This window comes from Bos mutus, chromosome 17 (genome assembly GCF_027580195.1).
Source record: "Bos mutus isolate GX-2022 chromosome 17, NWIPB_WYAK_1.1, whole genome shotgun sequence".
In the NCBI taxonomy this organism is placed as follows: Eukaryota; Metazoa; Chordata; class Mammalia; order Artiodactyla; family Bovidae; genus Bos; species Bos mutus.
Window position 1 is genome coordinate 36777656 of NC_091633.1, and position 15018 is coordinate 36792673.

At 37.3% G+C, this 15018-nt stretch overlaps 1 protein-coding gene across 3 annotated transcripts in view; it reads right to left on the reverse strand.

Moving 5' to 3' along the window:
* Positions 1-561: 561 nt before the first annotated feature.
* The window catches only part of TRPC3 (transient receptor potential cation channel subfamily C member 3), a 73828-nt gene continuing 59371 nt past the window's right edge, over positions 562-15018 (reverse strand). For 2 of the 3 annotated variants that reach the window (XM_070386470.1, XM_070386469.1), the window contains 2 exons: positions 5139-5214; positions 562-2548 (listed from right to left, as the gene is read on the reverse strand). In XM_070386470.1, the coding sequence (XP_070242571.1) occupies positions 2406-2548; positions 5139-5214 (219 nt within the window). In that variant the 3' untranslated portion in view covers positions 562-2405. The remainder of the gene's footprint in view (positions 2549-5138; positions 5215-15018) is intronic. The other variant, XM_070386468.1, reaches the window with a different exon arrangement.

A 15018-nucleotide genomic window follows, 5' to 3' on the forward strand; every position in this document is an offset into this window, starting at 1 on the left:
ACTTTTTTTCCCCTTAAACATTATTAAACACCTATTAACATGCAATAAATACTGATTGAATAAATTAATCCCTAAACCCTGAAAAAAATGCTAGTTATACAGAAACACAGTAAAAAAAGGAAAAACATCCTATGTTGAGAGTTCTAGAATTGCAAAAGGCATGTACTAAAATATCAGATGTATGGACTCACGTGGCATAGATGACATGAGTTTTATCTTCACTCAAGACTCTAAGAATCCTAAACTAGCTGAATTTGACACTTTTACATTCAACATCTTTCCACCTTCAGTAAAAAACATTACTTAATATTCCACTCTATAACTGTAGTCAAAAATATTCACACTTGGAATTCTAAACAATTCTATATGTAAAACTGAAAGTGTTGCCTACAATGGAAACTTGATATCTTTACTGTTTGCATATAAAGTATAGTAATATATACCAATGAAAAAATTCAGTATTTTATTCAGTTCTGAGGCATAACATAAAATATGTAAAGTTTTAAAAACATTTAAGACAAAATACTATTCAGTTCAGTTCAGTTTAGTTCAGTTGCTCAGTCGTGTCCGACTCCTTGCAACCCCATGAATCGCAGCACGCCAGGCCTCCCTGTCCATCACCAACTCCTGGAGTTCACTCAGACTCACATCCATCGAGTCAGTGATGCCATCCAGCCATCTCATCCTCTGTCGTCCCCTTCTCCTCCTGCCCCCAATCCCTCCCAGCATCAGAGTCTTTTCCAATGAGTCAACTCTTCGCATGAGGTGGCCAAAGTACTGGAGTTTCAGCTTTAGCATCATTATTATCATAGCACAAAAGTTAATGAAATATCCTACAATGATACCAAAAATGTATAAAGTTCTTTTCTTAATTTAAGTCTCCAAAAGTAGAAATTAAAAAATAATCTTTAAAGAGCTTTATGTAGTTCCGTATAATGTTCATTTTTGTCTTCTCATATAGAAAGCCTTCCTGTGTGATGTATTGACTGTTAAAATATTATATATTTATTTGGCTTTTAGAACCTATAAAGCAATCTTTGAGCTATGACCATAATTTGTATTCTGGTATGATTTGATAGGAACAGATGGAAGAGAATCAGGACAGTAATGAGAGATTTAAACCTAGCTGGTTAAGAAAAAAAAAAAATACTTTGAGTATTTTATTGTCTATGAAGAGATGAGGGAGCTTACCAGCCTGTATCCCCTTTTGTAGTAGTCAAGAGGCCTCAATATTACCAGTGTTCAGCCCACTTATATAGTAAGTCAGATACAGATATATCACAATCTATTCAGTGTAGCAAGTGTAATTGAAATGCCTTGATTAAAAAAATATATATATGTCAATCAGTATAAGCAATAATGGCAAGAGATGCCTCAAAGGGAAATGAAACACACCTCGTGATTCTTGGCCATACCTTTTCAGGTACATGGCCACTGCTCCATTTCTTCCCATAGCATATCCTCCAAAACTCAGAGTGGAACTAACAGGCAAGATATGAAGTCAGGTGTTGATAACTTATTTAGCATTAAATCATCAGAGCCAGGAATTAGGAGGTTATAACTAACAGCCCTGTATAACCCCCAACTTTAAAAAAAATTCACCACTCTGCTGACTAAATTCACATTACTGAAAATAACAAATGAAAATCTAAGACAGTAAGCAAACAGTATAGTATATACTTTAGAAAAACCTTTAATGTGTTGCTTTGAACAATTCTATGAAACAAACATGTAATGCAATTATATTTGCTATTAACCCATTTCATTATGAAATTCTTCATTCAGGGTTCAAAGGTTCTAGGAGTATCAGTGATGCCAAAAATCTCAGAAAATCTGACCAAGTCATAGCTGTTTGTAAAATTTTTTCAGTTTCTTTTTTTTCCAAAAAAAAAAAAAAAATCTCTTCAGCATTTGGACAAGGGAAGGTATGCTACATAGTGATGGCCTTTTAATTTTTATTTGTATTTTATTGGCAGTTCAGTTGGTTTTGACATTTATTGAGCACCTACTATGTACCAGGCACTGTACTAGATGGTGGAGACATGAAGATGAATAAGACATGGTCCCTGTCCCCAAGGAGCTTACAGTCTCTTGGAGGCAAACCAGTAGTGCAAAGACAGAGTTTATTCTAAAATGGACAAAAAAAATGTCAGTAATGTAGTTAATTTGGGGCCTTTAAATACAAGGGCATATCATTGTTTGTAATGTCAAGGCAAACAATTAAAATGAAGACCATTTTCATGTGATAAAACAGTAAAGTCATTAAGACCTAACTCTTAAAGATTCACATGATAAAGGTAGTTAATACTAAAAATGTACACCATAGTTTTTCAAGTATTTCATACTAAGAAATATTATTGCCCACAGTTGTGCTATAGTCAAAGCCATAAATCCAGGTTGCTGACTCATTCACATCTCAGCACGCTGGGGCTCAGTTTCTCACTGAGCTTATGAATTAGAATGGCTAATTCCTCAGTTGCTTGGCTCTTGTCCTCCAAAAGTTCATAACGAAGGCTGGAGATATCTTGCTTGATTTCCTTTAATTCACCTATAGTGTTTGTATTAAAAAACATATGATTGGTCATTTGCTCTTCGGATTTAGAAAAAAAAAAACAAAGAGTGAAATTCATACAACATGAATACATTCGTCTCATAATGTCTCCGACATAGTTATTTTGGATTTTTTTCCTTTAAAATGTTTAAGAAATGCTTTGCCTTTAAAAATACACTGACTTTGGAAAAAGCTATAACAGTAGTCCAACTGTGTTTTAAAAGTAAAAGTCGACTAAAGTATTGTCCTGGTTCAACCAATTTTTAATACAGGGTGATTTATCTGTTGGGGCTTCCCAGGTAGCAGATTTATCTATTAACTAGTAATCTCAATCAGGATGTAATCTATAATCAGGGTACCCCCTTTCTGTCTTCAGGGAGTTCCTCTGGTTCCCTGAGCCATAAGAGTTGACACCTTTATAGATCATTTCCCATTGCTAGACTAGAATGGAATCCTATTAAAGTGAAACATTAACTAAAAATGAATCAATCTATTTAATAGGCAAATACTCACATGGAAGCAGTATATTTGAGGTCAAGTTTGAAGTAAGGGAAAGGAAGGAAAAAGAGTATGGGTTTTTCTTAGGGAAGCCAATGGTAATGACTATGGAGTCAAGGACACAAACAGCTTGTGTGGCACAAGCAATGGTGAAATTAAGAAGCTTAGATGTGATACCACTAACAAGGTTTACATACACAGAAGACTATAGGAGACTTCTGGCTATTAAAATACAACTGTTCCCGTAATTTAGCTTGGCAATATTTTGAGAATGTGTAGATTACAATCAAAAACTAGACTCTCTTGCAAAGAACTGAAATGTAGATAAGTCATTGACCTTGAAAGGTAACCTTCAGGGCACGAACTTATCTTGAATCCAAGAAATGATTCTTCAAATCACCGGCACTTTAACAGCATTTCATAATAGAATCACATGTAAAATATATCTTTAATGATATTTCCTGGTATCTTTATGATGTTTTAAAGTATAATCCATGTTCTTTGATTATATTTAAAAGACAGAACCTTTTATTTTAAGGAATACTAACTCTTCTTCAAGAATACACACAAAAGTTATTGATTCTTTTCATGGCAAAAAAAAGTGCAGGTGATTTTCCTTTCACATACGGCAACAGAGAGGAAATAAACTGATCAAATTTGAAATCAAAAGTCTTCCATGGAAGAAATGGATTCTCACACCATTTACTACTATATTTGGACCATAAGCCAGTGAGCTTCCTCTTGCCTCCCTACTACCATATCCTTCTTCCTTGTTTTTGAGTTATGGGAAGCCTACATACCAAGTGCTGTATTTACCAACACGGGAAACATATTTATTAAATGAGGGGGTTACGTTGTATGATATACTATTTTAGTTAGAACTTTGTCCAAAACTCTAAATTCTCTTTAATTCATTAATTCCCATTAATTCATTTTCCTCTTTTGTGTAAAAGTACTTAGAAGATGGCTCCTTTTTTCTGAAGTTGTCATGGTGGCCCAATTCCCCACTTCACTTAATTTTTGTGTTTTCAGAGAGGTTATGGCACAACTGATAAGGTTTCTGCTTTCTAAACTAAAACTCAATTTCAATTCTGTCTCTGAGACTGTTTCTGGTGACCATGATTTGATTTTTTGCTGATTTCCAAACATGCATTCTTAGATTTCTGTGCTACAAACACATATGGTATTGACTCATATTTGCAAGGGATTTCTTGCATTAATCAAGTAATGGCTTCAGAGTTCATCAACAGTTTAGTTTAGCCCTTTCTTAAAAGTGTAGATAGATCTAATAGCATCTCATTGGTGTTGAAAGCTGTAGCTTTCATTATTATTATTTTTTTTTTTTTTAATTTTTGGCTGTGCTGGAAGGCATGGAGGATCTTAGTTCCTCAACTAGGATTGGAACACTTGCCCTCTGCAGTGGAAGCAAGAAGTCCCAACCACAGAACCACCAGGGAATTCCCTGTCATTGCCATCTTTAGGGCAACTTATTTTTCCCTGACTGATTTCTTTCCAACCATGGACCTGTGCTTTGGCTTACATCCCAGCACTTGATGAAAAGCCTTATAGTCCAGACAGATGCGCTGCCTAGGATATGCCTGGAAAATCGGTACATTTAAGTAAGGAGCCAAGAAGAAAAGTGAAAAGCAAAAGAGAAACACCATATGACAAAAATGGGTTACAGATTTCTTTCTGGAAAACAAGTAAAAATTTTTCTGCAGAAATGTTTGAGCTAACTCTTATTTTACCTGCATCACTGGAAAAATGTTAACACTCAGCTCACTGAAACAGAACTGAAACTACAGACTACTCATGTTACAGGGAATAAAAACTCCCAGCAAAATGACACAGTTTACACTCTAAGAATCAGTTAGAGCACTCTGTAGTGATAAATTGTCTCTGACTGACATTTTAAATAACTGTTTATTTTAAAAGAGAGCTTTAGAAATGAAACGTAAGATTTTCCTGTCAATCCTGGAAGAACTCAGTTAACCAAGACCAGATTTTTAACAGTATCCTTCAATATGAAGCTTTCCACTGTTCATTAAATTAGTTGTAAAAGGATGCTTTTTAAGTTGAAGATGCTTACCTTCATTAACTTCATCATTTTCTTTGTCTACTTGTGCTTTCAAAACATATCGCTTTATAAGTCTTTTCATTATTTGCTGTTGGGCCAAAAAAAAATTGTATCACCAATGATACATACAAGTAATCTGAATCTTATTTTCCAAAGAGCTTTACATACCAGTAAAGAACTCAGGGAAGAGACACTGTACCAATGGAAGACTCACCCAGATTTCAGAACTTAACCCCTTTCACCGTTACTGAGTTTTTCTGCATAATCCACCCTTCACCTCAGCCCCTCACCACCAGCCACCCTATTCCAGGAAGGCAAGAAGCTTTACAAGAAAAGTTGAGTGGAAAGACTTCAATGCATGATTTTCTTTCATCTAGTGATTTCTCTATACAATATTATCATCTATAGACACTACTGTATTTTTTTAAAAATCTAGAAACATATGCTCAATACAGAGAATTTGGAGAGTAAAGAGAACAAAAAGTAAACAAAACTCATCAATTATTCCACCATCCAAAGATACTCACTGTTGTTATTTTAGTGCATGTTTTTCCAACATCTTTTTTAAATTTTGTATATCAACTATTTACTATATGTATTATGTTTTCTAAATACCACATATTGTTATATTATGTTTTCCTTTCACAGCAATATATACTGTGAATATATTTCAAATTCAATAAATGATCTTACAAGATAATTGCTTATCCATACAGAAAAAATTAAATTGGAGCCCTACTTCACAGAAGCACACAAAAGTGAATCCCATGCACATCTTAAATATGAAAAGCAAAGCTTTTAAATCATTTAAAAGAAAGCACAGAAGAACATATTTATAAATTCAGTGCACAACTGGATGTTTTCCAAACAAGATTAAAAATTCTAATATAGTAGAAAAGATTGATAAACTCAACTTCATTACAATTAAAACTTCTGTTTATAAAGATACCAGAAAGAAAGCAAGCTACACACTGGGAGAAAATATTGATGATACTTACGACCTGTAAAGAATTTGGATCCAAGATATATGAAGAGCTTTAATAAGACAAACTCAAATAATCCAACAGGGAAATGGGCAAAAAACAAACAGGCACTTCACTGAAATGGAACTGTGAATGGTCAACAAGCACGTGAAACAATCTCAAAATGTTTTCTTTAGGGAAATACAAATTACAATTAAAAGAGATACAGGGGCCTGGGGGAAAGGAGAGTTGGATGAAGGCAGTCAAATGGCAGAAACTTCCAGTTATAACATAAGTAAGTAGTAGGTATGTGACACACATCATAATAAACACATTAATGCTGCAGAACGTTATATATGAAAGTTGGTAAGGGAGTAAACCTGAAGAGTTCTCATCCCCAGAAAAAAAATCTTTTTTTCTATTTCTTTAATTTTGTATCTATCTGAGATCATGGCTGTTCACTGAACTTACTATGATAATCATTTGATTATGTAGATAAGTCAAATCATTATGCTGTACACCTTAACCTTAAACAGTGCTGTATGTCAATTATATCTCATTAAAGCCAGAAAAAGGAAAAACATGATACAATTTTATATCTAAAAAGGGAAAAATTAATAGATTTTACAATGCCAAGTGTTGGAAAGGATGTGGATCAATGGAATTTTTGTACTTTACTGGCATAAGTAGGTCATTTTGAAAAATAATTCGGCATTATCTTTTTTTTTTTAAATATGGTTGATGTACAATATTATACTAGCATCAGGTATACAATAAAGTGATTTAATATTGGTTATTAAAAAATGGCTCTCTTTCCCTGTGCCATACAATATATCTTGGCAGCTTATTTTACACAGGGTAGTTTGTACCTCTTAATCCCCTATTGATTTGTTATTATCTTTTAAAACTGAACACTGCCATATCCTTTTAACCCAGAAAGTCCACTCCTTGGTACAGGGCCTAGAGAAACTCCGCACATGTACATGTGGACCAAGAGACAGACACAGACAAGGTTTATAGAAACCTTATCTGAGACACAAAAGACCTGGAAACAATCCAAACAAATACCAAATAGACAAATCATGGTATATTACACAATGTAATGTCATTGTGCTCACCAATGAAATTAGTTAGTGAAATTAATGAACCAGAGCCACACGCAACAGTATAGATGAATCTTAGAAGCATAAATGTTGAATAAAAAATTCAAGTTACAGACTTCATTAAGTATGAAATTATTCTCATAAAGTTTACTCAATAACAAATCTACATAATGCATTTTTCAGATTGTCTATATATGTAATAGGGCTTCCCTGGTGGTTCAGCGGCAAAAAGTTAAAGAATCCACCTGCTAATGCAGAGACTCGAGTTCGATCACTGGGTCACGAAGATCCCCTGGAGAAGGAAATGGCAACCAGCTCCAGTATTCTTACCTGGAAAATCCTATGGACAGAGGAGCCTGGCGGGCTACAGTCCATGGGGTCACAAAGAATCAGACACAACTTAGCAACTAAACAACATATATGCAATAAGCCTATATTTGAAAACCAAAGCAAGAGGGTGAGAAACCCAATTTCAGGATACTGATTTCCCCCTAGGTGGAGGCAAGGGTGTGACCTCGGGAGGAGCAGCAGAGCAGAGGCAATGAACAGACTCGGTTATCTCTCTCTGGGAGGTGGTGGCTTCCTAGGTATGCATATAGTTATACATCATAATTGATTATGTATTGCACACATTCTTGTGCATATCTCATACATCACATTAAAAAGATAATAAAGGAAAAAAGTCTGAACTGAAATGCAGATATAGTGAGGGTGGCAAATATACCTCAGTTTTAAGACAGTAAAAATTATGAACTGAAGTGACCCACTAGATGCCAAGGTCATGTAAAAAGGAGAAATGCCAGATAATTCAAAATGTCTGCCTCAGAGAATAATGATAAATTGAGAAGGAATCCATGCTATCAAGAAGGAAAAGCCCATTTTATCAGTCAAAAAATATATATAAAACGTGTTGAGTTGTGTGGAATTGGAACCTCAGGACAGACTCATGGCTGGGTGGATCTTAGCCAGGACTCATTCATTCACTCACCAAATATTTAGCTCCGTGCCAGGTGCCAAGTGGCAAGAATATACAGAAGAACTACACAAAAAAGATCATCATGACCCACATAACTACAATGGTGTGATCACACTCACCGAGAAGCCAGACATCTCATCCTGGAGTATGAAGTCAATTGGGCCTTTGTTCATCACTACAAACAAAGCTAGTGGAGGTGATGGAATTCCAGTTGAGACATTTCAAATCCTTTAGATGATGCTGTGAAAGGGCTGCACTAAATATGCCAGCAAATTTGGAAAACTCAGCAGTGGCCACAGGACTGAAAAAGGTCAGTTTTCATTCCAACACCAAAGAAAGGCAATGCCGAAGAATGCTCAAACTACCGCACAACTGCACTCACCTCACACACTAGTAAAGTAATGCTCAAAATTCTCCAAGCCAGGCTTCAACAGTACATGAACCATGAACTTCCAGATTTCAAGCAGGATTTAGATAAGGCAGAGAAATCAGAGATTAAATTGCCAACATCCACTGCATATCGAAAAAGCAAGAGAGTTCCAGAAAAACATCTACTTCTGCTTTATTGACTATGCCAAAGCCTTTCACTGTGTGTATCACAACAAACTGTAGAAAATTCTTAAAGAAATGGGAATACCAGACCACCTGACCTGCCTCCTGAGAAATCCGTACACAGGTCAAGAAGAAACAATGAGAACTGGACATGGAACAAGAGACTGGTTCCAAATCGGGAAAGGAGTACATTAAGGCTGTATGTTGTCACCCTGCTTGTTTAACTTATATGCAGAATACATCATGCAAAATGCCAGGCTGGATGAAGCACAAGCTGAAATCAAGATTGCTAGGAGAAGTATTAATAATCTCAGTACACAGATGACACCATCCTTACGGCAGAAAGTGAAGAAGCACTTTCTTAATGAAAATGAAATAAGAGAGTGAAAAAGTTGGCTTAAAACTCAACATTCAGAAAACTAAGATCATGGCATCCGGTCCCATCACTTCATGGCAAATAGATGGGGAAACGAAACAGTGAGAGACTTTATTTTGGGAGGCTCCAAAACCACTGCAGATGGTGACTGCAGCCATGAAATGAAAAGATGCTTGCTCCTTGGAAGAAAAGCTATGACCAACCTAGACAGCATATTAAAAAGCAGAGACATTACTTTGCCAACAAAGGTCCATCTAGTCGAAGATATGGTTTTTACAGTAGTCATGTACGGATGTGAGAGTTGGACCATAAAGAAAGCTGAGTGCCGAAGAATTGATGTTTTTGAACTGTGGTGTTGGAGAAGACTTTTGAGAGTCCCTTGGACTGTAAGGAAAGCCAATCAGTCCATCCTAAAGGAAATCAGTCCTGAATATTCATTGGAAGGACTGATGTTGAAGCCGAAACTCCAATATTTTGGCCACCTGATGCGAAGAACTGACTCATTTAAAAAGACCCTGATGCTGGGAAAGATTGAAGGCGGGAGGAGAAGGGGACAACAGAGGATGAAATGGTTGGATGGCATCACTGACTCGGTGGAGGTGAGTTTGAGTAAGCTCCAGGAGTTGGTGATAGCCAGGGAAGCCTGGCATGCTGCTTTCCATGGGGATGCAGAGTCGGACACAACTGTGCGACTGAACTGAACTGTGTCAGGCGCCATACTAGACACTGCAGATGCAACAGGGAACTCCAATGAAACTTCACCAGAAGAATTCACTATGATGCATCAACATATCAGGGATGTAATTAAGTTTAGGGGACAACGTAGGCATATTCTTATAAAAAGAAAAAACAAATGTTTATCAGTTTAAAGCAGCTTCAAAGGCAGTAATACAAATCAGTGGGAAAGAAAAGACTACTCAACAAATAGCTGTGGGACAATAGATCACTCTTACAGGGAAGTTAAAAGGATAAGCCATAAGGAAAAGGTTGATAAATCTAACCATATCAAGACAGTTTATAACTTTCATACAAGGAAGGATACCAGATAACATGAACTCTTATGTCAAATGGGATTTTTCCTATTGTCCTAGAATTGCTGATAAACCCAAAACTGACGACAAAGGATGATAAGTACCCCATGGTCTAAGACCATGTTGCCACCTGCAGTTGGAGCCAGCTACCTCCCCTCAGAGCTTACTGAGAGTCTCTAGATCAGTTCTGAACCTACCAACTTGCCTGGATTTGAATGTGTTTGAATTATTTACAAGCGATGGAATCTTGGTGACAATCTGTGTAGTGGAAAAGTTAGAATATATCTTATAAAAGGCAATCAAAGTAAATTACATAGAAGGTGCTCAGTTAATATAACTATTATTCCTTATTAGCATTTACACTTCTTTTACAAAGCAAAGTCTTTATTAACCAATAAATAATGCTGGGACTGCAGGCAAGGATCATGAAACTTCTGAGCAATACATAAAAGTATCATTTAAAATATTATCTCTACTAAATTTCCAATGGAGCCTTTAATCAAAGCCAGTATCAAAAATTAAATTGGTCATTAACTGAATCATCTTCTTTCGCTTTTGGTTAAATGGCTAACTAATGCAAGGGAAGTCTATAAATTAACTTCCACATTCCGCAGGCCTCCTGGAATTACCCATATATCTCTGTATGAGCCCGTGAGTCACTCTTTAAGGGAGACATTGTAACTTTATGCCGTGGACTTTGGATATTCTCTGTCCAGGCTATGGAAAGCTTGCTGGTAGTTACCTCAAACATTATCTCCTGCAAACAAATTTAAGTTCATTTCTCAGTTCTCCATTAAGACTGGAAAAAGGAATGAGATTTGGATGGTTGGATACTTGCTATGCCCTGCCTTTCCAAAAGGCATCAAAGCTTTTCTTTTTATTTGCTTATTTTTTACTAATTCAAGTTCAATTAACAATTGGTGGGACTTCCCTGATGGTCCAGTGGTTAAGAATTCACCTTGCAATGCTGGGACATGGGTCTGATCCCTGGTTGGGGAACTAAGATCCCACAGGCCTTGGAGCAGCTAAGTCCACTCGCCACAACTACTGAGCCTGTGTGCCACAACCAGGGTGTCTGTGTGCCACGACCAAAGACCCCGTACGCCGAAACCAAGACCCGATGCGGCCACATAAATAAATATTTAAAAAGTCAACTCACAATTGTTAAGTACTCTATCAGACATTTTTACATTCATCTCCTCATTTACTCCTAGAGAGAAGCCAAAATTGATTGATATCAGCCAAAACTGATTGACATACATGCATGTATGTCTGTATGTATAGATTCATCCATCGATAAAGTATGAATATAAAGTAACAACATAGGTTTGGACAAACACAGAGAACTTGGAAGTAGAGAGCAGCATTTAGGGGACGGAAGGGACCTTGTAAATCATGTGTTTTTCATTTGTCATACCACTTATTGTGACATACCCTGACATACCATTGTGCAGCCTCTGAATAAATCACAGCGTCTGTGATTCAGACCCTGCTACTTTTTCCAGACAGCTGGTTTAGTCTATTTTGGGACAACTGTAGCTGTTAAAAAATTCCTTTGTATTGAGCCAAAAGTCTGCTTCACTGTACTTTCTTAACTACTGGTCCAAGTTTTGTTCTTTGGAGAAACGGAGAGCAGATCTGCTTCTTCTTCTACTTGATCAACTTTCACTTCCTCTGCCTTTCCCTGCATCCTCATACCATTTTATTTACATCTCACCTATACCGTGTAGCCATATCCCAGGGCTGTGTGAAGGTCCACCTACTTTTTTCTTTCCTTCCCTTCCTCTTCATCTCTGTGCTGTCCTTCCATTCCAGTGGAGAGATCCCTGAAGCCATGGACCATATATCTCTGTAGTCTTTCAACTTAGGACCATGCGTAACAGAGGATATCTTGAATGTGCCATGAAGCTTAAAGTGAGTGCCTCTTTATGCCATGTGCTTCCAGTAAAAATCAAGCCTTCATGGATCAGACCATAGACCAGCATACGGAGTAAAAACAGTCTAACACTCTCTGGGCCAAGGCTGTTCCCAAGCCAAAGAAGGCTGGGAAAGCAGAACTGCCACAGAAGAGAGTGGAGAGAGAAGTCACAAGGGCCTACAGCCCAGCTTTTGTGGAGGAGTCTTAAAATATACTCCCATTTCTCAAAGTTAAATTAGAATATCTAAGTACTTTTAACTTGAATAGCACAGGTATTCATGAGAAGAATTTAATCATAGCTATCTCTTTAAGTCTTTATGTTCTGGAGCTGAGGCTGAAGCTCCAATACTTGGGCCAGCTGATGTGAAGAGCCAACTCATTGGAAAAGACCCTGTTGCTAGGAAAGATTGAAGGCAGGAGAACAAGGGGGCAACAGAGGATGAGATGGTTGGATGGCGTCACTGACTCAATGCACATGAGTTTGAGCAAGCTCCAGGAGATGGTGAAGGACAGGGAAACCTGGCATGCTGCAGTCCATGGGGGTCCCAAGGAGTTGGACATGACTTAGTGACTGAACAACAACAAGCCCTCCAAGTCTTTATGCTCTCCAGAGAAATCATTCCCAGTTTCACAAAAAAAATTCTTTATATACATAAAAAATTCCAGCATACTACTAATTAATGTTAATATAAATAATACTGCCCTTGATCAGGGCATTTTTAAACATTTCCTTTGCTGCCCCTTGAGACACATCTGAATGTGAATGCATTTTTTAAGTAATTGTCTTGGAGAAGAAACATTCATTTGAATGTAAAACATGTAAGGTGATGACCTGACTGGTGATGGTCACATGTTTTTTTGAGGGTGGCTGTGACTATTTTTATTTATTTATTTTTGGTTACACTCAGTCTTTGCTGCTGCCCGCAGGCTTTCTCCACTTCTGGTGAGTGGGCGCTAGTCTTCGCTGTGGTGCGTGGGCTTCTCATTGCCGTGGCCTCTCGTTATGAAGCACGGCCCTAGGGCGTGGGTCTCAGAAGTTGTAGCACACAGGCTAAGTTGCTCCATGGCATGTGGAATCTTCCGGGACCAGGGATTGAATCCATGTTCCCTTCATTGGCAGGCGCATTCTTATCTGGCTGTGACTATTTTTGAAAAAATGTGAAGTCAGATGGCTCTGAGCCTTGTTAATACAGTGAATGATTAGCTGAGTTCCATTATGAGAAAGTAACAAAGCATTTTTGTGTGTCTTATAAACTAATTATAAAAGTAAATTTTAGAGGTATTTCAAAAATATTCTGATCTGTGATAGAATGACTAGAATTAGTGTATTCTAAAAGTCACCCCTTTGAAGGAAAACTCCCCACTTAGCAGATTAAGATCTGGAATTTCCTTAAGGTAAGTCATATAATCACACCACGTGAAACAAAAATTCCTGGTGAAATAAATACACCAGTTGTTATCGCTCAAGGAGTTCTTAACAGGTAGACTTTATTCTAAATATAATCAAGACATTTATATGAAGTTTGGTGTGTATATAGCTGAGTGAGATCTCTTCGCTTAGTTTCTCTTTTTTCTACTATCACTTTTGGGGAGCTACAGATTATACCACAGGCAGAGGGAATTCATCTCCTTAGAAAAGACAAAAGGTACAGGATTCTGAAATCTCTAGGCATTTAGCAAGGATCATTTCCTATAAAAGCACAGCAATTTTCAATGTGACAATAAACTCAGACGTTTCTAAATCACTCAAAAGCTATCAGGAAAATAGGAAACAGAAACACTAACTCCTTCATTTCTGAGACTTAGAGGAACCTTTTTTTTTCTTTTTTAGAAAGGTTATGAGAAGCTCAAATGGGGATGTGGAGGCATGCCAAGAGCAGACATTCATGGCTGAGGACTTCCCCTGACCTTTGATACCAAGTCTTCAGAAGCTTAGACTATAGGGCTAAAAGGAAACTGTAAAGAAAAGTTGTATTTGCTAGAAGTACTTTGTCAGTGAGGTGGAGAGGGAGAGCCTGCCATGTGAACAATCATTCAGTGCTATTCTCGACAAGGGAAAATAAAGAATAAATTGAACTCACATACACAACCCTGTGTGTCCATGTGTGCTAAGTCACATCTGACTCTGCAACCACATGGACTGTAGCCCATCAGGCTCCTCTGTCCATGGGATTCTCCAGGAAAGAATACTGGAGCGGGTTGCCATGCCCTCCTCCAGAGGATCCTCCTGACCCAGGGATCAAACCAGCGTCTCTTACGTCTACCTGCATTGGCAGGAGGGTTCTTCACCACCAGCACGGCCTGGGAAGCCCCACACAATCCTGTACCTAAAGACAAATTCCTATTAGCTTGGGATGGGGCCCTGGAATTCTCTGACTCCACTCCAACCTCCTGAAAGCAGTTGGTCTGGGAGGAACTTACTTCATTCAAGATTGAGTAATAGTAAAAAATCTACAGAAGATCTGTACTAAGATAGTCCAAGAAAAAGGATAAAACAAACAGCAAATAAAGAACACACACTAGAAAAGTTGTGAAAGAAGAGATGAAAACATATAATGTCATTACTAATATATAATCTTTTAAAAATAGGAGTCGATCCTGTCTTGAACCAAGAGCACAAGGGAAATACAGTAAGCCAAAGGAGGAAATGATATTTTTAAGTTTGAAAATCTCAGGAAGAAGAGGAAGAAAACATTAAAATCATCACAGAAATAAAAGATATGTTTGAAGCAGTGCATATGAAGATAGACAGGAATAAAAGACAGGATGAGAAAAAAGGAGCCAAAGGGAGACATGGATAAAAAAATTTCAAAAGGCATAAAGGAAAAGAGATGCCGCAGGCTTCTGATTGGTCTCTTTGAAGAGACTCCAAATAATGGAATGGAAAAAATATTTCAAAATATAGTTCAAGGAAATTATTTAGAAATAAAAGGCATGTACTTGAATGCACAGATTAAAAAGACATACTTCACAC